The 26,403-nt window shown below is 41.6% G+C and overlaps 1 protein-coding gene across 1 annotated transcript; it reads left to right on the top strand.

Annotated features, from left to right (window-relative positions):
• The first annotated feature begins 660 nt into the window (after nt 1–660).
• LOC109896381 (monocarboxylate transporter 2-like) lies at nt 661–21,359 on the top strand. The gene is made up of 5 exons (XM_020490629.2): nt 661–896; nt 13,922–14,173; nt 18,173–18,316; nt 18,672–19,481; nt 19,902–21,359. Exons 2-5 carry the CDS (start codon nt 13,957–13,959, stop codon nt 20,174–20,176), a joined length of 1,446 nt encoding a protein of 481 aa, XP_020346218.1. The 5' UTR covers nt 661–896; nt 13,922–13,956; the 3' UTR covers nt 20,177–21,359.
• Nucleotides 21,360–26,403: the final 5,044 nt, after the last annotated feature.

Below are 26,403 nucleotides of genomic sequence, written 5' to 3'. Positions count from 1 at the left end.
GCCATTGAAGAGGAGTGGGACAACATTCCACAGGCCACAATCAACAACCTGATCAACTCTATGCAAATGAAATGGGTGGTGCTGCATGAGGCAAATCACGGTCACACCAGATACTGACTGGTTTTCTGATTCATGACCCTACCTTTTTTTATTTAAAGGTAAAGATATCTGTGACCAACAGATGCATATGTGTATTCCCAGTTCATAGATTAGGCCTATTGATTTCATTTCGATTTACTGATTTCCTTATATGAACTGTAACTCAGTAAAACCTTTGAAATTGTTGCGTTTATATTTTTTGTTCTGTGTATATATAAATGTGTATCACAATATGGGCGATTGGCGCTCTGGGTTTCAATTGCTTTTCAAACAGATAAACTTGTCAGATTGGCCAACATAAGTGATGTGAAATTATATTCGCTACAATATTTTGATGCATAGTTTACTAGCATGAAACAAGCGTTTTGACAGCTCTCTCATTACACGACTGTTGAAATGAATTCCCGTGATAAAACGGATGACCTACTTCGAGCTTGTTTTGAAGTGTTGAATGGGGGCACAACACGCGGAATCGTTCTCCAGTGGAAGCGAAACCACATAAGGTTTCAATAACAAAAGAATGAGAAACTCCCTCAAACAAATTGTCGAACGCCCCCCTCTCCTTACTTGATGCTCTGTCTGGTCTCTTGTCTCCAGCGCTAGGCTACCCGTGGTCAAGAATAGCAACAGTAGCAGCAGGATGGGCCGCCTTCTTTCAACGCTGTACGTCACATTCAGCTTCCTAGTAAGGGAATTCAAATAGAATTACAGCCCCATCTTCCCGCAACACTGACAAGGTCAGCGACCAAGGACCACATACCACATTTGGAGATAGACCGCGCCTATATTCGCAAAAGGTAATATGCGTTTCCTGAAAGTTATGGAATAACACTTACGAAACTGCCCGTGCGTTTTTTTGTTGTCCTACAACGAAACGCTTTGCTTCGTCGGCATTGAGAGAGCTGCTTGGTCATCGGGGCAAGAATAGCCTACAACACGTAGGCGTAATGCTTTATAAAACAAACAATCGGCTGGATTTGGAATTATATTATGTTTCAGTTTGAAATTCACATATATTGTGCGTAATCACGGAGTTAACCCAATGTGGCACCGACAGACATGTTCTTCGTTACACTTAGAATACTCCCAAGATTGTGCGAATGATGCTTATAGACTATATTAGTCTAGAGAATTATGAGTACTTTTTTTTTATGTAGGCCCAGTGTAAATTATGGTATGCATATTTGGCTGGTTCCATCCGGTTTGTATCAGCAGCACACGCACACAGAGTATCTGACCACACGGATTAGGATCTACACGCGCGTAGTGCATCCTCGTTTGAGTCATCACTGATCAATCAGTAGGTCTATTGCACATCTCTCTTCTCATCACGTGCGTCTCGATACCTAATGTGAAGTAGCCATTTTCCCACTGAGAGATGACACAGTTACTAAATCCTACTAGTCTATTATTATCTAAGGATCTGATCTGAAGGTTTTTCCTTAAGCAGGTTTGGGCCAAGCAGAGGATGTTTCACTCCCCCGGTCATCTGGTGGGCTTTAAATATAACACCGGTCAGTCACATTTGGCCTGCCATGTTTCCACCTTGATTTGATATAGGGAAGGGAAAGGGGGATATTTAGCATGAGATAAACCTGTTTTTTTACAAAATGACCTGCGAAGTCTGCCTGGTTCTTGGGTAATGCGAGATGTTATGGGAAATTGGGAAATTTATGACTTGCATTGTTGAAAGAAATGTAGACAAAGAACAATGGGCCATAGATCTGGCTATGTGCACATATTGATTATGAATGAATAATGCACTTGAGGTGTTTTCACGTTCCTCCCCAGGTCATACTTTGCTCTATGGTAGGCCTATTGGAGAAGTTCTGGTACTGGCGTAGGCTGGTTCTGCCTCTGGTACTGGACTACTTTCTTTGGGTTACTAAAGGCAGGGTAGTATGTAGACATTGCAGACATGATAATCCTTTGTAGCATTGGTGTACTGTAACCCACATATGGGCCTCTCCACTTTGTTGAGCCACCACTTCATAGTTGACCTGACAGATGGCTAGGAACCATTCAAATCCCAATAGAAATGGTGCATGCTAGTGCGCTAGTCTATGTAGCTAAATAATACATGGATGGTTATTTTCATGCTTAGCTGACTCATCTCCACAGCCCTTTTGTCATCAGCCTCGTAGCCTCACCATCCATCTCCATCTGACTTCCCAACCCCTCTGGTGATAAATCAGTTTTATAGACAGCCAACTCACTGGGGAAAGGGTTTGTAATCTTGACTAAAACAAGCAGTGACCAGCCAGCCATCGTCAGCAGCCCGTAGGCCGTCATTCACTGGTGTGATTAGGGTAATATGACTTCTGACTCAATCCTAAATACTGGACTGTTGTCATAGCCCTCAAGCCACATTCATTGTCCTCTGCACTAATGAGGTTCACTGTTTTCATGTCAACAAAAAGCAGTGTTCTCCCTGAGCATGTGGGTAGAAAATCAACCCTTAGGGCTGCTGAGTTGCTGAGGTTTTAGCCCTTATGTGTTACAATAATTCCCAAACAAGTTTGTGGTGTTGACATAGTATTTACAAAGCAGTAGTTATGATTATTGTTCCGCACACAATAGTGATGGGAGAAAAATCCATGGAGTTGCATTTCGCAATATTGTTTTGGACAAATATATAGATGTAATAATGATTTTCTAATCAGCGTTAGCTAGCACTAGTCAGCTGTACCTGCGCCAGAACTCTGGTATTGTTCATCCTTAAGCTTGTTCTCTATCTTCTTTTTAAATATTGAAACAACATGTTTCCAGCACTTTTATTTCCATGACTAATCTAAACAAATGTTCTCATGCTCTCTTGTCTCTGCAGCAGATTTAGTGAGCAATATGTTCCCATATGTTTGAAAATTTGAAACATCAAATCGTATCGAATTGCAATACATATAGAATTATGAGAATCACAATACATATCGTATAAGCAGCTTACCGTAAATATCGTGATAATATTTCATGAGCTCTCTGGCAATTTCCAGCCCTAGTATACATGATGTTTAAAAAGTGCTTGCAATATTCAATATGAAACCCTTTCCAGTATCCTACACCACAGAATATTAGGCATACAAATGCATTTGATGTATTTGTATGTAATATGTCAACTGGAGTCAGGTACTGGAGTCAGGTATGTATTAGGTTGCATACCTTCAGTAAGTCCCTAGCCTGGCACAAGAACCCTTGATCAACAATGTGGCTTAGGTGCTGTGTCCAGTGCTCCAGTCCCATGGTGCTGTCGTAGAAAACAGGGAGGGAAGTGGAGCTCAGACTCTAATCCCTGTGAGTAGTTGAGCAGTCCTCTACAGCCGTAGCTTATTAAAAGAAGTTGTAAGAGACAGTTCATGTTCAGTCAGAGCCCAGTTTGTTTAGGCTTTTTCTCCAGTTATAAATGTCCTGTTTGGTGTTTACGTAGCCTAACACTTACTCAGTGGTCCCCTTTGACCCCCTCTCAAACAAATACTTGGATTAAATGTCCCTCAAATCAATGTAAGCTAATTAAAAAATGTTTGTTGTAGAAGAATTTAGAAGAATCCTCTACACACCGTTATCAAACTACTAAAACTTTACTCTTAAAATGTGTGGTGTAATATGTCATGTTTTCCCATACCATTACTTAGGCGTTGACGCTGCAGCAAATATTGGCATGGATTAACAGGTTGGTTCTTGGCACTGGCAGCACTGGATGTTGCTCCAGGGGCCATGACACTCTGCCTAGACAGAAATCACCACTTGATTTAGCTCGCTCTGTGCGCCAGGAGGGCAGGGCTGGCACTTAAAGACCAATGGAACGGTTCCAAAAGTTACACCACCTACCTGGCGTGCTGGGTGAGCTAAATCAATCGCACCTGCTGACTATGCACAAACACCGCTCAAGGCCTTCCATGGTAATTAAAGGTACTTACTTAGCAGCTGAAGACATGTCTAATAAGTAGTCTAAGTGGGTGTGGTTAACTGGTAGATGGTAGATGAGTCACCACCCATGCATTTGAACAAAATCAGCTTGGTAATGGGTTAAGAGAACCTGTAGTAAAAGGTATCCGGTAACACTTTACACCAAGTTGTTCTCATACCTGTGTAGTAACTTGGTATTTACTCTTGTAATGCCATTATATTAACAGGTATATTGTTGCTCAAAATGTCTCCTTATAGCCCTAAATGTGGTAGATAGACTTATTGTGTGCTTTGCCATTACCAGTTGTTCATGTAAGACTACTTTCTGTGTGTGTTGCCCTAGAAGTTAGAAAGCAGAAACTACAATAATAAGGTATCGGACACCTATTGATTATTTTCATGGAAAGATCCCTGACTGCTGGGCAGGGTGTGTCTACTCTGGCTGTCAATGTCCCCATTTGTCTCTCAGTAGTCTTTCTTCTATTGAGAAATCATTGAGGTTGTAGTTCCTGTTGCGTCTTTACTATACAGGTCTTCAAAGAGGCAACTGTATACTGGATCAGTGTTTCTGGTAGATTACTTTCCATCTTGATGAATGTTTATGTCAACGTTGAATCACTTTGTGTGACGTGAGAGTTGGCAGTTGTGGTTAATAATGAACTAGTTGTAAGAATACACTTTAGCTACAGTACATGCCTTACTTTAAGGTGACGTCGAGGTCAGGTGCCTGCTATCGAAAAGGCTTCAAGCCCCTTCAACCCTGGCTTACACTTTTGACATGCCAAGTCCTAGAATGAATGTATTGAGAGAATGAGAGTTAATTTGTTTGCTTTCAGTTTGCTTTCATTATATCATTGAAACACATTCTTATTTTCATTGACGGCCTAGGAACGGTGGGTTAACTGCCTTGTTCAGGGGCAGAACGACAGATTTTTACCTTGTCAGCTCGGGGATTCTATCTTGCAACCTTAGTTAACAAGTCCAACTCTCTAACCACCTGCCTCTCATTGCACTCAACGAGGAGCCTGCCTGTTACGCGAATGCAGTAAGAAGCCAAGGTAAGTTGCTAGCTAGCATTAAACTTATCTTATAAAAAAACAATCAATCAATTATAATCACTAGTTAACTACACATGGTTGATGATATTACTAGTTTATCTAGTGTGTCCTGCGTTGCATATAATCGATGCGATGCGCATTTGCGAAAAAGGACTGTCGTTGCTCCATCGTGTACCTAACCATAAACATCAATGCCTTTCTTAAAATCAATACACAGAAGTATATATTTTTAAACCTGCATATTTAGTTAATATTGCCTGCTAACATGAATTTCGTTTAACTAGGGAGATTGTGTCACTTCTCTTGCAACATAGTCAGGGTATATGCAGCAGTTTGGGCCGCCTGGCTCGTTGCGAACTGTGTGAAGACTATTTCTTCATAACAAAGACAGCCAACTTCGCCAAACGGGGGATGATTTAACAAAAGCGCATTTGCGAAAAAAGCACAGTCGTTACACGACTGTACCTAACCATAAACGCCAATGCATTTCTTAAAATCAATACACAGAAGTATATATTATAAACCTGCATATTTAGCTAAAAGAAATCCAGGTTAGCAGGCAATATTAACCAGGTGAAATTGTGTCACTTCTCTTGCGTTCATTGCACGCAGAGGCAGGGTATATGCAACAGTTTGGGCCTCCTGGCTCAATTTGCCAGAATTTTACGTAATTATGACATAACATTTAAGGTTGTACAATATAACAGCAATATTTAGACTTAGGGATGCCACCCATTAGATAAAATACGGAACGGTTCCGTGTTTCACTGAAATAATAAACGTTTTCGAAATGATAGTTTCCGGATCCGACCATATTAATGACGAAAGGCTCGTATTTCACTGTGTTATTATGTTATCATTAAGTCTATGATTTGATATTTGATAGAGTGGTCTGACTGAGTGGTGGTAGGTAGCAGCAGGCTCGTAAGCATTCATTCAAACAGCACTTTAGTGCGCTTTGCCAGCAGCTCTTCGCTGTGCTTCAAGCATTGTGGCGGCGGTGTAGCCTAGTGGTTAGAGCGTTAGACTAGTAACCGGGAGGTTGCAAGTTCAAACCCCTGAGCTGACAAGGTACAAATCTGTCGTTCTGCCCCTGAACAGGTAGTTAACCCACTGGGCCATAATTGAAAATAAGAATTTGTTCTTAACTGACTTGCCTAGTTAAATAAAGGTAAAATATATACATTTTTAAATGGAGCTGTTTATGACTTCAAGCGTATCAACTCCCGAGATTAGGCTGGTGTAACCGATGTGAAATGACTAGCTAGTTAGCGGGGTGCGTGCTAACAGCATTTTAAACGTCACTCGCTCTGAGACTTGGAGTAGTTGTTCCCCTTGCTCTGCAAGGGCCGCGGATTTTGTGGAGCGATGGGTAATGATGCTTCGAGGTTGGCTGTTGTCAATGTGTTCCTGGTTCAAGCCCAGGTAGGGGCGAGGAGAGGGACGGAAGCTATACTGTTACACTGGCAATACTGAAGTGCCTGTAAGAACATCCAATAGTCAAAGGTATATGAAATACAATTGGTATAGAGAGAAATAGTCCTATAAATACTATATTAACTACAAACCTAAAACCTCTTACCTTGGAATATTGAAGTCTCATGTTAAAAGGAACCACCAGCTTTCATATGTTCTCATGTTCTGAGCACGGAACTTAAAAGTTAGCTTTTTTACATGGCACGTATTGTCACGCCTGAACCTTAGATATCCTTTTTATTCTCTATTTTGGTTAGGTCAGGGTGTGACTAGGGTGGGTAGTTTAGTTCTTTCATTTATATGTTGGCCTGGTATGGTTCCCAATCAGAGGCAGCTGTCTATCGTTGTCTCTGATAGGAGATCATATTTAGGCAGCCTTTTCCCACTGGGTTTTTGTGGGATCTTGTCTATGTATAGTTGCCTGCGAGCACTACATTGGCTTCACGTTTCGTTTTTGCGCTTTATTGTTTTCTGTGTGTTTCATCAAATAAACATGTGGAACTCTATGCACGCTGCGCCTTGGTCCATTAATTCAACCAACGTTCGTGACACATATTGCACTTTTACTTTCTTCTCCAAAACTTTGTTTTTGCATTATTTAAACCAAATTGAACATGTTTCATTATTTATTAGAGGCTAAATAGATTTTTATTGATGTATTATATTAAGTTAAAATAAGTGTTCATTCAGTATTGTTGTAATTGTCATAATTACAAATAAATTGTTAAAAAATCGTCCGATTAATCGGTATCGGCCTTTTTGGTCCTCCAATAATCGGTATCGGCGTTGAAAAATCATAATCTGAACCGAGGGCACACTGATATTTTATTGATGACCTTATGAGCTTTGTATGAATTCATTCACCCAGTGTCTGGTGGAAAGCAGCTGGCAAAGTTACTGTCTTTTGTCGTGACTTTGTACAAGACTCTCTGGCTGTTGTTTAGAGAACATTGGTGCTGTGAGATAAAATAAAAAGGGAGGGGGGGGAATATGTTTAATTGTCACATACAGTGAAATGTGTTGCTTTAACAGGGTCAGCCATAGTAGTACGACACCCCTGGAACAAATTAGGGTTAAGTGCCTTGCTCAAGGTCACTTTGACAGGTTTTACACCTTTGTCAGCTCAGGTATTCGAACCAGCGACATTTAGAGAAGGCGGAGTAGACATTTCTTTTGACTTCTGCTCTGGAGATGTTCTCCCTGAATTGATGTGATCAATAACTGCTCTCCATTTTGTTCTCCTGGAAAGTCCCCTTTACAAGCACTCATCTTCTCCCTCTCTATCAATCTATTTGCTCTCCATCTCTTCCTCATGTCTTCCTCTCCCACAGGCTATTCAGACCACATACTCAGGTAGTGTATGAAAACACTTGGCTCAAATCTCCTTGTCAGTTTCATCCAAGGTGACACAAGATTCCTTGAGGACTAGACTGTCACAGGAGTGGCCTGTACCTGCCTGAAGGCCTGTGGATACACAAACCAGAGTACAGCATGGCGACGTTAGTGACCTCACAATGCCTGAATGCCATTCATACCTCTGTGCAAGGGCCCAACAAGAAACTTCTACACTGCCAGTTTTTACATTTAGGCAGTGACTAGATATGAGAAAAATGTCCGTGTTTTTTTAATCATTGTTTTACTTCAACTCTACGACGGTGGCAAATGGACTAGCTGCTATTTATAAAACCAAAATTATAACACAATGTCAATGGAAAAAAGGGTGATTATCCTGTAAATTGCACAGCTCAAAACCGCAACCAGCCTCAGAGTGGCTCTATATTTACTAAAATGGTTCTGTCAGCGTGGTGCCAAGATAGCTCTGAGTAGGTTACCTATCCATTTTTGTTTTCACTCTGCACACTCTATCCTACATAATCCTGTTGGGTGTACCAAGAGACACAAAGCCACCAATCCTGCTCGTCATGTGGCTCATGGGCAGTCAGTCGTGTTGCTGCAGGTGGTGCATTGTGTCCGTTAACTCAGTTACACGTCTTCTCTGTGTCAGGCTCCATGGTTACTCAACGTAGCTCACCTGAAACAGAACACAGACAGATACACTCACACACACACACTATTGTGTTACATGCTTTGATCAGCTTGTCATTGAGATAATTCAATTAGAGGAATGCTGTTGTAGTTGTTGGCTGCCTGCCTCTGCATTCTAATTCTAAGGCTCCATTGTCCATTTAACCTTCCCTGAAGTTTAAGATAACAGGAGTGTTTTGAGCACAGGTAGGCACACTGTTTGCTCAGTTCAACAACGGGCAAGGACAGGCATCTGAGGTGTCTTGTGATTGGCTTAGACGGGACACATCCCTCTGGTTGGGTGGGACTGTGGTTGGTTGTCTCTGGCTGTGAAAGCATCTGCCCATCCCTCTGTGTCAGCTGCTATTCTGAGACACCAAACAGAGGAAAGACACATTACAGAGGACACACTGTGAAACTACTGTGGAGCACAAAGAATGAATAAACTTCTCTTGAAAAACAGTAGGCTCATGTATGTCAAATAGCCTAAACAAACTTGTTTTGTTTACTCACAGAAAGTTTTTTTTGTGCGTGACCGCACATTTTTGTGTGACTTATCATCGCTTACACTGTGTGTTTTGGTATTTTCAGTATACTATTCAGATTTATAAACCTAAGCAGCTTATGAGTCCTGAGACCATGTTATGCATTGTCGTCACGTTTAATCAATCAACCCCACTATCAACCCCAGACAATAATCAGATTAAACTTTATTACCATATGGATGTTTTGAAAATAGACAATCTCTTGAGTTTAATTAAAAGAGCAACACGTGGGAATATGCACAGAGGATTATACAGTATATTTTAGTGATTAGCAACATTTTTAGCTTAAGTTAGAATTGTAAAAAATGTAAGTCAAGCACCTGAACAGAGTGACGGGTATATGCCCAGAATGCCTGTAAGAATACATTTTCAGGACCACTTCACCCTCCGTTAAGCCCTCATAATACAGGTCACAAATACTCATGGTGTCTGTTAAATAAGAACTGTGTTTACATAGTTGTGATGAAACAATACCTTTATTTAGAAAAGCTAGGCTGGAGGTATTCCTTACCTAAACAATGTTGTGTGTGTGTGTGTGTGTCAGAAGTCATGTAGTAGTTATAAACCAGCTGATAAAATCTCAAATTTCAACTACTATCAGTTTTAGCATTAAACTAAAATAGACTTTTGAATGTCTTTATAGTGACGTTGAGCATGCACGGACCAACTGTCAAGTGTCTTCACTGACATTTTCAACCTTTCCCTGACCGAGTCTGTAATACCTACATGTTTCAAGCAGACCACCATAGTCCCTGTGCCCAAGGAAGCGAAGGTAACCTGCCTAAATGATTACTGCCACCTGGCACTCACGTTGGTAGACATGAAGTGCTTTGAAAGGCTGGTCACGGCTCACATCAACAGCATCCTCCCGGACACCCAAGACCCCACTCCAATTTGCATACCGCCCCAACAGATCCACAGATGACACAATCTCAATCACACTCCACACTACCCTTTCTCACCTGGACAAAAGGAACACCTATGTGAGAATTCTGTTCATTGACTACAGCTCAGTGTTCAACACCATAGTAACCACAAAGCTCATCACTAAGCTAAAGACTCTGGGTCTAAACACCTCCCTCTGCAACTGATTCCTGGACTTCCTGACGGGCCACCCCCAGGTGGTAAGAGTAGGGAACAACATGTCTGCCACGCTGATCCTTAACACTGGGGCCCCTCAGGGGTGTGTACTCAGTCCCTTCCTGTATTCCCTGTTCACTCACGACTGCGTGGCCAAACACGACTACAACACCATCATTAAGTTTGCTGACGACACAACATTGGTAGGCCTAATCACCGACAACGATGTGACGGCCTATAGGGAGGAGGTCATACAACTGTCAGTGTGGTGCCAGGAAAACAACCTCGCCCTCAATGTGAGCAAGACAAAGGAGCTGATCGTGGAGTACAGGAAAAGGCGGGCCGAACAGGCCCCCATTAACATTGTTGGGGCTGTAGTGGCGCGGGTCGAGAGTTTTAAGTTCCTTGGTGTCCACATTACCAACGGACTATCGTGGTCCAAACATACCAAGGCAGTCTTCACGACAAACCCTTTTTTCCCCCTCAGGAGACTGAAAAGATTTGGCGTGGGTCCCCAGATCCTCAAAAGGTTCTACAACTGCACTATCGAGAGGATCCTGGCCGGTTGCGTCACCGCCTGGTATGGCAACTGCTCGGCATCTGACCGTAAGGCGCCACACAGGGTAGTGCATCACTGGGGCCAAGCTTCCTGCCATCCAGGACCAATATAATAAGCGGTGTCAGAGGAAAGCTATAAAATTGTCAGAGACTCTAGTTTCCCAAGTTATAGACTGTTTTCTCTGCTACCGCACGGCAAGTGGTACCAGAGCGCCAAGTCTAGGACCAAAAGGATCCTCAACAGCTTCTATCCCCAAGCCATAAGACTGCTGAAGAATTCATAAAAACCGCCACCGGACAATTTACATTGACATTGCTGCTACTCGCTGTTTGTTTGTTTTCTATGCATCGTCACTTCGCCCCCACCTGCATGCACAGATTACCTCAACAAGCCTGTACCCCCTCACACTGACCCGGTACCAGGGCCCCCAGTATATAGTCTCGTTATTGTTATTCTTATTGTGTTACTTTGTATTATTACTTTTTATTTTAGTCCACTTGGTCAATATTTTCTTCTTCTTGAACTGCACTGTTGGTTAAGGGCTTGTAAGTAAGCATTTCACAGGAAAGTCTACACTTGTTGTATTCGGCACATGTGACAAATAAAGTTTGATTTGATTTGAGTAACTGTCTTCATTCACGTTTTCCTTTTTCCTTCTGAGAGGTCAACCAATCACAGCACATGGCGACTAGTTTAGCTAATTGCCTGCCATTGACACCTGAGACAGGGCTGAATATGAATGAGGCTCCACAGCAGTGCAATCTGATCTGGCCACGTCTTGATGAGAGACAGAGACGATATAATTTATTGATGCCACTGACTTCAGTGCACCCTGTTGTTGTCATGGAGCCTGTTTTACAGCCACTCTTGAGATTGAAATGGGAGGTTCTAGTTTGAGTGTTTTTGTGCCCTTCTGGTTTGGTTGGAACTTCAACCACTTTCCTCAACACTTTACCGTTAATTTTTATTTTTTATTTTTTTACCTTCATTTAATTAGGCAAGTCAGTTAAGAAGAAATTCTTATTTTTTGAATAGAGTTAGTGTGCTATGGGTCGCCTTTAGACCTATGTGTCTCCCTTCAATCTTCTAACCCACCTAATCAAAGCCATGCCATACCCCTGTTAAGCTTTATCGTCTCTAGAGTATGGCTGTGCATGTTTTGCTAAACTACGATAATCCCATTTGAATAAGCTTTTACTTGTGATGTTGAAATGCCTTCATAAGCCAGTGGTTAGTTGTGTCATGTCAACGTATGTGAAATCAGAATTATATAATTGATGCAATATTTTTGTTGTTGTTGATTAAGCTCATTGGATCACGAAGGCACATATCAATATCACTCATCAGGTGTTGTAGATTGTGTGCCTGGAACTAAGCAGCTGCCTCTTACCCATGATATCTCTTGAACAATTTAGAAAGTGTGTATGTGTGGTGTATGTGTTTATATACGATCAGAGACATGTTTGCTTTGTCAATAAAGACAAGTGATCTTGGTCACTGCTGCCCGTACACCTCTCCCCTGTCACACCAGGGGGATACCCTCAAGGTGAAAAGTGGGTGGGGCAAGGGCTGGTCTGGTTTCAGGTAGAAACTCAACCTTGTGACAAGGGTGATTAACTCTGTTAGTGTGTGTGCGCCCACGTGCATTCTGGAGCTGAGATCTGGTCTTATGACCCAACAGTCAAGAGTTTAAATGACAAAAGGGACATGGCCTCAACCGGTGGGAAACAATAGGGCATACACTTAAAACATGCCATTGTCAATGTGGTATTGGTGTTAGCTACAATTGTCTCCAAACAACATTTAACCTGAATATAGTGCGTAATGGTCCACATAAGTGGTCCACCTTATGTGGGAGAGAATAGACCACAAGTAGTCCACATATGAGACCTTTTTTTGTTACACATTTTTTATAACTTACACTTTTATTTGTTTTTCAAGCCTAAGTTTACAGTACAGAAATTCATCTTAGAAGGAATGGAGACTTCATTATCATCATTATTGTTCAGTTCCCCAACCAAGAGAGCTTTTCAACGGTTTCTCTTCCTCTTCATATTTCCCCTGTACCGACCCTCTCTTTCCTCTTCATATTTCCCCTGTACCGACCCTCTCTTTCCTCTTCATATTTCCCCTGTACCGACCCTCTCTTTCCTCTTCATATTTCCCCTGTACCGACCCTCTCTTTCCTCTTCATATTTCCCCTGTACCGACCCTCTCTTTCCTCTTCATATTTCCCCTGTACTGACCCCTCTTTCCTCTTCATATTTCCCCTGTACCGACCCTCTCTTTCCTCTTCATATTTCCCCTGTACCGACCCTCTCTTTCCTCTTCATATTTCCCCTGTACCGACCCTCTCTTCCTCTTCATGTCTCCCCTGTACCGACCCTCTCTTTACTCTTCATGTCTCCCCTGTACGACCCTCTCTTCCTCTTCATGTCTCCCCTGTACCGACCCTCTCTTCCTCTTCATGTCTCCCCTGTACCGACCCTCTCTTTCCTCTTCATGTCTCCCCTGTACCGACCCTCTCTTTCCTCTTCATGTCTCCCCTGTACCGACCCTCTCTTTCCTCTTCATATCTCCCCTGTACCGACCCTCTCTTTCCTCTTCATATTTCCCCTGTACCGACCCTCTCTTCCTCTTCATATTTCCCCTGTACCGACCCTCTCTTTCCTCTTCATATTTCCCCTGTACCGACCCTCTCTTTCCTCTTCATATTTCCCCTGTACCGACCCTCTCTTCCTCTTCATATTTCCCCTGTACCGACCCTCTCTTTCCTCTTCATGTCTCCCCTGTACCGACCCTCTCTTTTCTCTTCATATTTCCCCTGTACCGACCCTCTCTTTCCTCTTCATATTTCCCCTGTACCGACCCTCTCTTTCCACTTCATATTTCCCCTGTACCGACCCTCTCTTTCCTCTTCATATTTCCCCTGTACCGACCCTCTCTTCCTCTTCATATTTCCCCTGTACCGACCCTCTCTTTCCTCTTCATGTCTCCCCTGTACCGACCCTCTCTTTCCTCTTCATATTTCCCCTGTACCGACCCTCTCTTTCCTCTTCATATTTCCCCTGTACCGACCCTCTCTTTCCTCTTCATATTTCCCCTGTACCGACCCTCTCTTTCCTCTTCATGTCTCCCCTGTACTGACCCCTCTTTCCTCTTCGTCTTTCCCCCTCCAGTAAACAGTGAGCGCTGAGAGCCAGCCGGGCCAGAGATGCCACCCCCTGCCGCAGGCCCCCCAGCAGTGACCCCTCCGGACGGGGGCTGGGGCTGGGCCGTGGTGCTGGGATCCTTCATCTCTATCGGCTTCTCCTACGCCTTCCCCAAGGCCATCACCGTCTACTTCAAGGACATCCAGAAGATCTTCGATTGCTCCTACAGCCAGATAGCATGGATCTCCTCCATCATGCTGGCCGTCATGTACGCAGGAGGTAAGACCAAGACAAGAAGTTGGTGTCCAGGTAGTCTCTTGAGGAAGTCGTCTGTCTAATTTGTTAAGAAGATTTGGGTTTCTGTATATGTCGACATGTGACCTGTCCAGGGAAAACTCAGGCCCCAAAGTATGGGGCAAGGTACCTGTTCTGATCTGATTGTGTGTCTCCTATGAGAACCTATGACCATATTTAAATTGACATTCAAGAAGAACACACGGTTTCTGTGACTAGTCATAAGCGTATTTTAGTAATAATGCATCACGTTCTCCTTCTCAGCATGACTTTACCCCTCACTAGGTTAGCCAGTAGGCACCTTGCTTGGCAATGCCACGCTGGCCATCTGTTAGCGGATGCCATCCTATCCAGTCATTTCTAATTGTTGCTGTCAACAGGGTTTGTTGTATCCTAGACCGTTGTTGTGATGATGGTGACAGTGATGGCCAGTTGGCCATAGAGAGCCAAGGACACCCAATACCATCCTCTATATGTGACAAGCCTGTACAAGGCACTTGTCCCTCATTAAAATGTTTAGTGTAATTCATTCATATTGATCTCTGAGCAAAGGGGAGAACAGAGCTTCATCAGCTATTCATTAAACACCTGCTCTCTTGTCCTATGTGTTTGTACCAGCTGTAGGCTGATAAAGCAATTGTCCATTCAGTGTTTAATGCATTCTTTATTTCTACAAGCAATGGACATATGCTGCTCTCTGGAATAACATGGCGGAAAAACAATCACGCATCACCAAATATTTACCCTAACCAGAGAGCTGCTTAATTGAGGGTGTTTGTCCTCTTGGTAGAGGAAGGAGACTTGTGGCTATTTTACAACGTACCTGTTGTTTTCACATCGCCTGCTGTCTGTGCTGTTGACGCAACTGCCACCTCCACCACGAGTTCAGAGGTCAGACACATACTGAATTCTCCAGGGCAGTCATCAGGCAGACAGACTCCCTAACTGATAAGATAGCAGTGCCACTTATGATGCTGATTGGACCGAATCACAGAGCAAACCAACTGGAAATGCTTGCCATATCCTCAAACATCAGGATATGCCAATGTGTGGCTCTTGCTGATTTCAAACAGCAGCCAACCTATTTTTTATGATGAACGGCCTCACACACATATAATTAGATACGACAACAAATGCGCAAGAACTGGAAGTGAAGGCAACTATTTCATATCTTCCTGGATGTTTGTCTCTATAACACAGGGTGTAACACAGACACTGAGATTAATGATTAGTAATGATGATGATGGGTACAGAAAAGAGCCCAAAGGGAAATATTGTGAAATATTGCACACTATTGCATCATCTATATGCCTACTGCAGATGTCATGTTCTCCCGTCCCTCCCTTCTAGCCTGGCTGAGTGTCGCTCTGCAGTGACGTGCTAATATGGAGGCTGTGTGTGTGTGTCAGTGTTGGATCAATGTCACTAATCCACACAGAGAGAGGGAGAGTTGACCTTGACTAGGCTAGGCAGCATGGCTAAATACAGTACCTTCCTCTGTTGACACACAGCAGAGCTCTCTCACGGCCAGGCACATTAGCCTCAATGCTAACTAAACTGTCCAGAAGAAATATGGCTAGCTAAGCTGTGTTATTAGTCGATCAACCACTGATAGAATTCATGTTTGCGTCCTTGTATGACTGCTCTGGAAAACAACTCTAAGCTTCATATATCAGCGCTTTATTCCATAATGAGAGAGACATTAATAGTATGATGGATTGCAAACATCAGTTTCCTGCATAGTCAGCTATCTTGACGGTTTATCAACCTTTTCTTTTCCAACCTCACAAATCAGGGAGTGGTATACAAATGTGTTACACAAACTTCCATCTTTCTGCTGTCTAGCTTTTATGTCCTGTGAAATAAATCACAGCTGGAAGGGTAAATGATGGGTGTACCCATCCTCTTGTAGGTATTTGTTTCCATGATTGAGCCCATATTTTGCCTCAAGTCTAGACACAAGCAACATTAAGTTATGGTATCTGATCATACTTCAATAAAATGTTTTATTAATGAGCCGAAGGATGTTGGTAGGGGCTGAGATACAGTATGTTCAAAGATGCCATGTTGAATGTCAATAGTAGTCAAATTGTTTGTCCTTATAATTACTTTCAAAACAAACTCCTAATTTGCTTTTGGTAACCTGGAAAGTGTGTCCAGCTATTGCAGCAATTAAACTTCACTTATGAATTCCTTTTTAAAATGAGCTAATATGAAACCTCAAGGGCTCCCTCCACTTGGCCTATCCAGGTTTCACCACCAGACTCAGGAGAATACTGATAAGTGCTCTGTATGCAAATGAGGAGGGCTCCTCTCCTCAAGGTCGGAAAAAGATTCACGCAGAGCAAATGAAGTCAGGCGACTTCTTCCCCAACCTGTTTTTAAATAGCACCACTCCCCGAGTCCGACACAGATACGGCACATCTTCTGCTTGCAAATGGGGGCATTATTCAAAAAAGGGGAAAATCTTTCATTACTCTTATCGTTTCCTATTCAATTTACTCTTCCTTTTGTTTAAAGTCTGTCATGAAAGGGGACATTGTGACATGCCATAGAAGCAGAGTCATGCCTCACCCTATCAGGTAATGGAGACCAGAGGTTCAAACATAACAGGACTTTAGAAATACAAAGGACAAAGTTTCCCTCAACAACAACTTTTAGAAATTTGACAAGGACACAATTTAAAAGGAATTGTTTGGACCTTTCAGATTGATGTACTATCAATGACCATAGAGAGGGTTCAATAACAGGGGTTGACCCACTAAAACCAAAATCTGCTAAGATTCACTTCCTGCCCGTTGTCTTGTGTTGTATGCCTCTAAGAAGAAGTTGTGAGGCAAGCCCTTATTGAAGGTAACAAGGAAATGGAAAGTGCAGTGTGGCATAGTAGTACGATGCTGGTCGGCCCCACTCAACTCATCTGTGCGTTTACTACCAATATCAAGTGCTTACTGTTACTCATGGAAAATTGTGAATTACAGAGAAACTGAGCTGAGGGACAAATGGGCCATGGAGCCAAGGTCTTCAGCTCACTTCAAGGTGTGTGTGTGTATCATAGTTCATGATTCCCCCTCTTTTCAGATATGAAAACATTGCATTGCAGTGCACTTTCAGCAAATATATCTGGGGATGCTCCAATTCAACAGAGTCCATTTACGTTAACCAGCATTCTCTTGCTGTCACATATAAAACATATCTATGCCCATACAGTGTGTATTCATACAGTCAGTGTCTATTATCCACTTCATAAGATAACTGGTTGCCACGTTGGGTCTCTGTTTTGCATTAGCATGGCAGCTGTGCCTTGATAGCTTATGAGACAGAGAGACCCATTGCGTGTCCAACCAGAGCTCAGTTCAATGTCTTCGCTCAGCGTGTCGATGAGGCTTGACGGGCTTGATCGATTCTGACTCATTCCGTTTGACTAACACTCTCTGTTTGGCCCTCAGCTCTCAGTGCAACCTGTCCAAGGCTGACAGGCACCCATTGGTTAATTGTCTAGGTCCTGAGTTATGTCCAAGACCTCACATGCACTCTGTGTCATTGGTCTTGCTGGTCCAACAGTACATGTATTGCTTGTCGTGATGGGATCTCTGATACATATGTAGCTAAGCTCGAAAATAACAGATGTTTTGTCAACGTGCTCTGTACTTATTGGCAATAAGGCCATTTGTTTGTTTGACTACTAAGATAATCCTGTGTTATACCCATGCCTGTTTGTTACTGATCTCTCAATGCAGCCCTCGCCCCCTTAAGAATACATGCAGAACACACAACACGATGTTGTACATTGTTTACCAGTATCAACAAGGTCTTGTTACAGTACCTCTATTTCCAGAACTGGGAAGTTTCACGCTGTCTTTCAACGCTAACAAGCTTAAACCGTTAAGTAATCACTACATGATTACCCGAGTCTATTGCAGGCTAAATGTATGGGTTGGATGAAAGACCATGTTTTTAGTATCTCATTTTTTTCTCTTCCAGGTCCCATAAGCAGTGTACTGGTAAACACATATGGCTGCAGACCTGTCATGATCATGGGGGGAGTACTGTCTTCTATCGGGTTGATATCTGCTTCCTTCTGCAACAGCGTGGTGGAGCTTTATGTTTGCATCGGTCTTATAGGAGGTAATTCCGATGAAATCCATTTCACCTCATTCAGAGTTCATTTGATTATAGTGTCAAACTCCTTAAGTGGCCGGTTGAAAATAGGCTTACAACTGATTCTGAGTTTTCCATTCTGTGTTTCACAAAGATCATAGTAAAAGACTATAGATACATTACAAGAGTACAGTCAAGCTTGATTTGTCAAATCATTTAATGACCACTGTCTGGCTACTTGAAGAAAATGTATATTATTCCGAATGTGTACTTTATGCTCACTGTCATATATGCCTGAATTATCTTATCAGATAATTGTCTTGTTAGAAATGTATGTTATTTTTTTAAACTCTAAATCATATTATCCTCTCTCCTCACAAAGGCCTGGGCCTAGCCTTTAACCTTCAGCCAGCACTGACTATGATTGGCAAGTACTTCTATAAGAAGCGTCCCATCGCTAACGGAATAGCCATGGCCGGTAGCCCAGTGTTCCTGAGCAGCCTAGCCCCTTTCAACCAGTACCTGTTCAACTCCTTCGGCTGGAGGGGCAGCTTCCTCATCCTGGGGGGCATACTGCTCAATTGCTGTGTGGCTGGCTCCCTGATGAGGCCCCTGGGGCCACCGCTGGGCAAGATCAAGAAGGATGAGGAGTTGGTCGTTGCCAAAACTGCCACCAAGAAGAAGGAGACGACCACTTGTTTGGGGACTGTCAACAAGTTCATTGACCTGTCGCTTTTCAAGCACCGCGGTTTCCTCATCTACCTGTCGGGCAACGTCATCATGTTCTTGGGCTTTTTCTCACCAATAGTCTTCCTGACGGCCTACGCCAAGGACATAGGCGTGGACGAGTACTCGGCCGCCTTCCTGCTCTCCATCCTGGCCTTTGTGGACATGTTTGCTCGGCCCTCCATGGGGCTCCTGGCCAACTCCAAGTGGATCCGGCCCAGGATCCAGTACTTCTTCAGCTTCGCCGTGCTCTACAACGGGGTGTGCCACATCCTCTGCCCCCTGGTGGAGAGTTACACAGGCCTGGTGGTGTATGCCGTATTCTTTGGCTTTGCCTTCGGCATGGTCAGCTCGGTGCTGTTTGAGACCCTGATGGACCTGGTGGGGGCTCAGAGGTTCTCCAGTGCCGTGGGGCTCACCACCATTGTGGAGTGCTGCCCTGTCCTCATTGGTCCACCTCTGGCAGGTATGTCACTGATCTCTCAACTCATTACTACTTAATTCAGTTGTGAGACATTGCTTACTTTTTAAGCAGTTGATATGCCAAAGGAATAAATTAAAGTCACTCAATTATAGTTTTAAGGAGTGCTATTGCTTAGTAGTCATTCACTTGGTTTGATCTTGGTTATAGAGTTTGCTGATTTAGCAATATTGCATTTTGGCATTCTTATAATATGTGCTTATTTGTCTAATTACAATAACAACAAATGGAAAGTTAATTCTGTGATTATTGGTCCTTGACAAAATGCTTCATTTATTTGAGATAATGTTCCTCATTAAAGATCAGTAGACATGAAGAAACTGATAAAGGCATATTTGGAAATGCAGAAAATAGCGATATGACAGGCCTTCATCACATTTACCCTTTCTATGCTCTTATTTACAGGTAAACTGGTGGACATCACCAAAAACTACAAGTACATGTATTTTTGCTGTGGTGCTGTGGTGATCATGGCCAGCATTTGGCTGTTCATCGGCAACTTCATCAACTACAGACTCCTGGCCAAGGAGCGCAAGCAGGAGGAGATGTACAAACGGACTGAAACCGAGGACCCCGACCGGGACCAGGACCAAAAGGAGACAGACGGGGACGCCCAGGCCTTGGAGGACATGGTAGACCCCAAAGATGAGGACGCCATGCAGAGGGAGACCAACATCTAGAGCCCCTCCCTACTGCCAACCACACCCCCCTTCACCACCACCCTCACGTCCCCCTCTGCCACTATCAAACTGCAGACTGAGCTCAAGGGGGGTGCCTCCTGGTCTTTCCCTCTCCAGGGTTCCGCTCGGGGGCCTCCCCGCAGTGGCCCCTCTGTTTCCGAAACACTCAAACTGCCAGAGTAACACTGACAACCATGTTGTGGGATACTGCGAGGTGTATTGCTGGAGGAAGGGGTGACTGCCCTGACTACTACTCAGACATCAGACTAGCCGGAGATAATGGTGTAAGATACTGAACGCATGTTAGGAGGCCACAAGGCTTGGAATATGAGAAAGAAGCTTTTGTCGCGTATCTAGGAATCTGTGAAATGCGACCTGTCGACAGAAATCTAGTACTGCTCATGTATTTAGCATGTGCCACTAAACCTACCACACCAGCAGCCCAATTCAACTGTTCTGATTGAAATCAATACAGGTTAATATCCTAGCTTCCTATGCTGGGAGCTGACATGCGAGGACACATAATGTCCGTTAGTACCAGGGTTATGGTGAGAGACAGATATCGTTGCAACACAGGAACAGAGATGAGTTCATGGTTTGGTGGCTCCAGTGACCATGTATTATACTGTTCTTTAGCGCACTGTGTCAGTTGTGTTCGTTAGCTAAACCTGCAAAACTGCCATGCTTCTCATCTAACGATAACACACCCACTGTTTTATTCACTATTGCATATTGCACATGGAGTCCGTATACGCTGCACTACTTCTAAACTGGTCATGTTTAGGCCTCATCCAAAACAACAATGAAACAAATGCAATTTAATCATATTTAATGAGGTTGAATGTAAATTCGTTTTATTGGCTGTGTTTCCAAGGGCCTTATTCACAATCAATATCATCTATAAATGTGCATATTGTTGGTTTATACCAAATAAAGAATCCATGAGCAATATAACCTATTCCTAGCCATTGTTTTGATGTACGTATATACAGGGATATTCATTTTTGTAGTCAATGGTCATTTCTGGGAGTAGCTGTTTAACTTACACCAATGATACATTGCCTTACATAAAGAATGCAACTAAGTTGTGTCAAATATACAGTACTAGTCAAAAGTTTGGAGTGTTTTTCTTTATTTTCTACATTGTAGAATAATGGTGAAGACATCAAAACTATGAAATAACACATATGGAATCATGTAGTAACCAAAAAAGGGTTAAACAAATCAAAATATATTTTATATTTAAGATTCTTCAAAGTAGCCACCCTTTGCCTTGATGACAGGTTTTCACACTCTTGGCATTCTCTCAACCAGCTTCACCTGGAATGCTTTTCCAACAGCCTTGAAAGAGTTTCCACATATGCTGAGCACTTGTTGGCTGCTTTTCCTTCCCTCTGCTGTCCAACCATCCCAAACCATCTCATTTGGGTTGAGGTCGGGTGTGGAGGCCAGGTCATCTGATGCAGCATCTCATCACTCTCCTTCTTGTTCAAATAGGTCTTACACAGCCTGGAGTTGTGCTGGGTCATTGTCCTGTTGAAAACAAATTATAGTCCCACTAAGCGCAAACCAGATGGGACAGCGTATCGCTGCAGAATGCTGTGGTAGCCATGCTGGTTAAATGTGCCTTGAACTCTAAAGAAATCACTCACAGTGTCACCAGAAAAGCCTACTCTGCATCTCACAAAGACACAGTGGTTGGAACCAAAAATCTCAAATTTGGACTCATCAGACCAAAGGACAGATTTCCACCGGTCTGATGTCCATTGCTCGTGTTTCTTGGCCCAAGCAAGTGTCTTCTTCTTATTGGTGTCCTTTAGTAGTGGTTTCTTTGCAGCAATTTGGCCTGATTTACGCAGTCTTCTCTGAACAGTTGATGTTGAGATGTGTCTGTTTCTTGAACTGAAACATTTATTTGGGCTGCAATTTCTAAGGCTGGTAACTCTTATCCTCTGCAGCAGAGGTAACTCTGGGTCTTCCCTTCCTGTGGCCGTCCTCGTGAGAGACATTTTAATCATAGCGCTTGATGGTTTTTGTGACTGCACTTGAAGAAACGTTCAAAGTTCTTGACATTTTCTGAATTGACTGACCTTCATGTCTTAAAATAATGATGGATTGTCGTTTCTCTTTGCCTATTTCAGTTGTTCTTGACATAATATGAACTCAGTATTTTACCAAATAGGGATATCTTCTGTATACCTTGTGACAACACAACTGATTGGCTCAAAAGCATTAAGAAGGAAAGAAATTCCACAAATGAACTTTTAACAAGACACACCTGTTAATTGAAATGCATTATAGGATACTACCACATGAAGCTGGTAGAGAGAATGTCAAGAGTGTGCAAATCTGTCATCAAGGCAAAGGGTGGCTACTTTGAAGAATCTCAAATGTAAAATATATTTTGATTTGTTTAACACTTTTTTGTTTACTACATGATTCCATATGTGTTATTTCATAGTTTTTATATCTTCACTATTATTCTACAATGTAGAAAATAGCCAAAATAAAGAAAAATCCTTGAATGAGTAGGTGTGTCCAAACTTTTGACTGGTACTGTGTGTACATGAAAAAGTATTTATTGAAGTGTTATAGAACTTACCAAATTAACATGCCTATTGTGAAACGGTAAAACAGCTTCTTGTGTGACCTTCATTTTTAAGTACAGTATTTCTTCCTTTCAACTCTAACTCTCTGAAATGGCTTTTTGAGGGAAGTTGTAGTGAGCATAATGTTTGCTTGAAGAATCTTGTCAGCAATTTCTATTAACATAATAATGAACAACGTTCATGTGCAGTACCGTATTTACACAATTCAAAGTAAGCTTCACTTAATTAATAATATCTCTTTCACTGCACCACAAATGTCAATATGATTTAGTATATGTTTAATTATAATTTGTGCAAATAATTACCTAAATTAACAGTAATTAACTATATAATGTTATATGCAATATATTTTAATGTGCAATATACCATAACATTGTTTGACATTGATTCTAAATGCGCCGTTGGCTGGATGCCATCTACAGTGAAAATTATTCATTTTTTTTTTTGAATTCTTAACATCCATCACTACTTGTGTTCTGGTCAAATAGCTCAACACAGCTTGAAACAGATTTATACACTTGTTAGATTGTGGTAATTTGCTTACCGTCCCAATTTATGTGTAGCCTATTTCATATTTAGAAATATTTTTTTTCATATCATTATGTGGTTCCTGGTAGTTTTTAACTTTACTGTGGGCTCGAATTACATTGGCATGTGTCACTTGTTATCTGGCCTACTTTTCGCTTGCGGCTGCAGAGTCTCTATTCCCAGTCACTGACAACAGGGGTCAGTATGCAGTAGTTCTTAAAGGATGAATGAACTGTACAATCATTTTTATATATCAAATAGCACTGCCCCCTACTGGTTTCAAAAGACCTAGACCAAACGTTACAATCTGAGCTGCCCTCAAATAGCAGAGCGACACATTGTTCTCAGTGGCTGCTCTTGTGTGATGTCAAAAGATAAGAAATTCCAAAATGAAATAAGTAATAAATAAAAAATGATCTCTCTTTAGTTTCGATGTTCTGTATTTTAAGTTTTTATTTAATGTTATTTTTTTATGGCCATTGAATATATTTTCTTTGTACTTTTATTTCCCTTCTATAGCTTCAACAGGTGTGTATATACTAGTATTTCACAGGGTGTACATTAACGGTAGATTGACTTAATAAACACACTGCATTCATGTGCTGCTGTGGCAAAGCCATTTGTAGGCAATTATGTTTGTTCTGGAGCAAAATCATGTTCATTTCCATTTTCAACCATGTGTAGTATGTGTATGATTTGAGTTTGTGTTTTGTATAATCAGAAGCATTATTTGTAAAATAATAAAATCCTAGTGTTGCTTTTCCCTTAAGCTACCATATCAATTGCTTATTGTCATTCCATAGACAATGTGGATGAGCTAAACTGAAGGATTTGTTGTGCTGTTTTTGGAATTATTTAACTCTTCAATATTCAGCGGTTTCTTTCCCTTTCTTATAAGTTATATCCTGTTTTTATTGTGAAGGAAACATAATCAAATAAGGTTGTAACACTTTCACTTATATAGTCTTTTCTTTATTCCAATGCAACACAGTATAACGACCAGGCTGTAATTTTGATTTGTGCCACAATGAAGTATAATATATATGACTTATATTGAAAAAAAATAATACTTCACTATACTCATTATATACAATGAATCTACAATATCCAGATTGTTCTGTACATAGTAATGTGAAGGCGATGTGATGCGTTTTTAAATGTGTCATGCTGAAATGATTTGCATATTATTTGAGGACCAAAAGGAAATTATATTGATTCAGACTATTATTAATGTCAATATTTAAATTTGGGTCAATTGAATAACAATTATGCACAATTAGCCTTATCAAATACACTTGGCTCCTATGTATGAAGGATTCTGTATTATAATGTTGTATTTTGGGCATGTTTGGTATGTCGGTGACTTATAAATATATATTTTTTTCTGTACAGGTTAATCTGAACGAAATGCTAAGCCTAAATAGTTATACATGGTATCAGATGGTCAAACAGCATCTGATACATCACAAGGAATTTCAATGAATGTTTCAACTTTTTATTTTTGTTAATGCGTTTTCAGTTTTTATCTCTTATACGCACATGTCTTTTATCCTGCTGTAGTTATTGAACATATGGCCTAATATGGTAAGGCTGTAACTCTAGTAATTATGTATTTAAAGATGGAGTTCTCTTGATGTGCTGACTCTGGACATAATGTAATCGACTCGGGTTGTGTCATAGCGTAACGGAAATTGTTTTTGGAAGTAAAACAATCCTCTTTTGATTAATTCACAGCTTAGACTGTATCTCAATTATGACTCATACAGGACTTGTGACAAAACACTTTAATAGCCATTCTTTTTTAATCAGGAGGGCTGAAAAACACTTAGCAGCTTAACCGCGCAATGGACATTGTTGGTGTGGAAAGGAAAACACTCTATAAGTATGAAAATACATATTTAGCCGCAATCAATTTTTATTTCACACATCTGTTTTCACAGATGGATCTGGATATCAACATGGGGGATTAAAAACTGCAGATGATTTGCAATTGCAGAAATGTCTTGCTGTACTAAGAGGCTAAAAGCTGTCATTAATTTCACACTATTGAAAAGGTATTATAAATAAATGTTTAAATTAGCAAGTTACTGTGCCTTATTAGACCCTGATGAATATTGCATTTAAATATTATCCATCCATAAGCAATTAACAATGAATTAATTTGTCTATAATCAACCTTGTTTAATTGGTGTTGACACTGCATTTTGTGAGAGTCAACTGTGACCTTATTTCTTTTTTTGAATTTGTCAATTTTTTTCTCAGTTTACTCCTTGATGTTTACAAATCCTTATCCATCATCTGATCTAATGTGAGTAATTCATTTGGAGAAATTAATGTGACATTTATTTTTATTTTCAGTCTTCCACAGTTGTTATGTTCAGCACATTTTGAGACCATACCCTTGGATTAATGTGGTAGGGAACCCAGCCACAGTGACAAACAAAAATCCTAACATTTCAGTACTTGAATGTCTGCCTTACATAAGGGCTCCTGATTGGCACCGCAGTCTAAGGCACTGCAAGAGGCGTCGCTGCAGTTCCTGGTTCAAATCCAGGCTGCATCACATCTGGCTGTGATTGGGGATCCCATAGGGTGGTGCACAATTGGCCCAGCGTGGTCTGGGTTTGGCCGGGGTAGGCTGTCATTGTAAATAAGAATTTGTTCTTAACTGATTTGCATAGTTAAATAAAGATTAAATAAAAAATAAGGACACAAAGAAGTCAATGAGCATAACACCTTATTGATAACGCCTCTTAAACAATATAAAAGGCCATGTTTTCAACTATGTTGGTTGTATGCATAACAACACATACATTACCATACTAGTCTAAGGGTGCAAGCACATAGGAAAGTTTAATTCACCGATTCTGAGCGAATGATGTATATGTTATGGTTTTGTGTGCCCACTTCAACGATTTCACTTAAGCAGAAGCATTAGCTTCTGTCAGTAGCTGAGTCCCAGTGTTGTAATAGAATAGACAATCATACTGTATGTCAGATTGTGTCAGTAATTCCACTACCTCTGCAATTGTCATTTCAAGGCAAGGATAAGTATCACACGGGTTACGCAGACGACCAATTACATTTTTG

Source organism: Oncorhynchus kisutch, linkage group LG9, assembly GCF_002021735.2.
Source record: "Oncorhynchus kisutch isolate 150728-3 linkage group LG9, Okis_V2, whole genome shotgun sequence".
In the NCBI taxonomy this organism is placed as follows: Eukaryota; Metazoa; Chordata; class Actinopteri; order Salmoniformes; family Salmonidae; genus Oncorhynchus; species Oncorhynchus kisutch.
Note: the sequence above shows the minus strand (reverse complement) of the source record. Positions and strands in the feature narration are given on the sequence as shown.

Bases quoted from the DNA above. Each gene is read 5' to 3' on its own strand.
- LOC109896381 (XM_020490629.2), top strand. From the start codon at position 13,957: ATGCCACCCCCTGCCGCAGGCCCCCCAGCAGTGACCCCTCCGGACGGG. The intron at 18,317-18,671 runs GTAATTCCGATG...CTCCTCACAAAG, and splicing joins TTGCATCGGTCTTATAGGAG to GCCTGGGCCTAGCCTTTAAC. The intron at 19,482-19,901 runs GTATGTCACTGA...TCTTATTTACAG, and splicing joins CATTGGTCCACCTCTGGCAG to GTAAACTGGTGGACATCACC.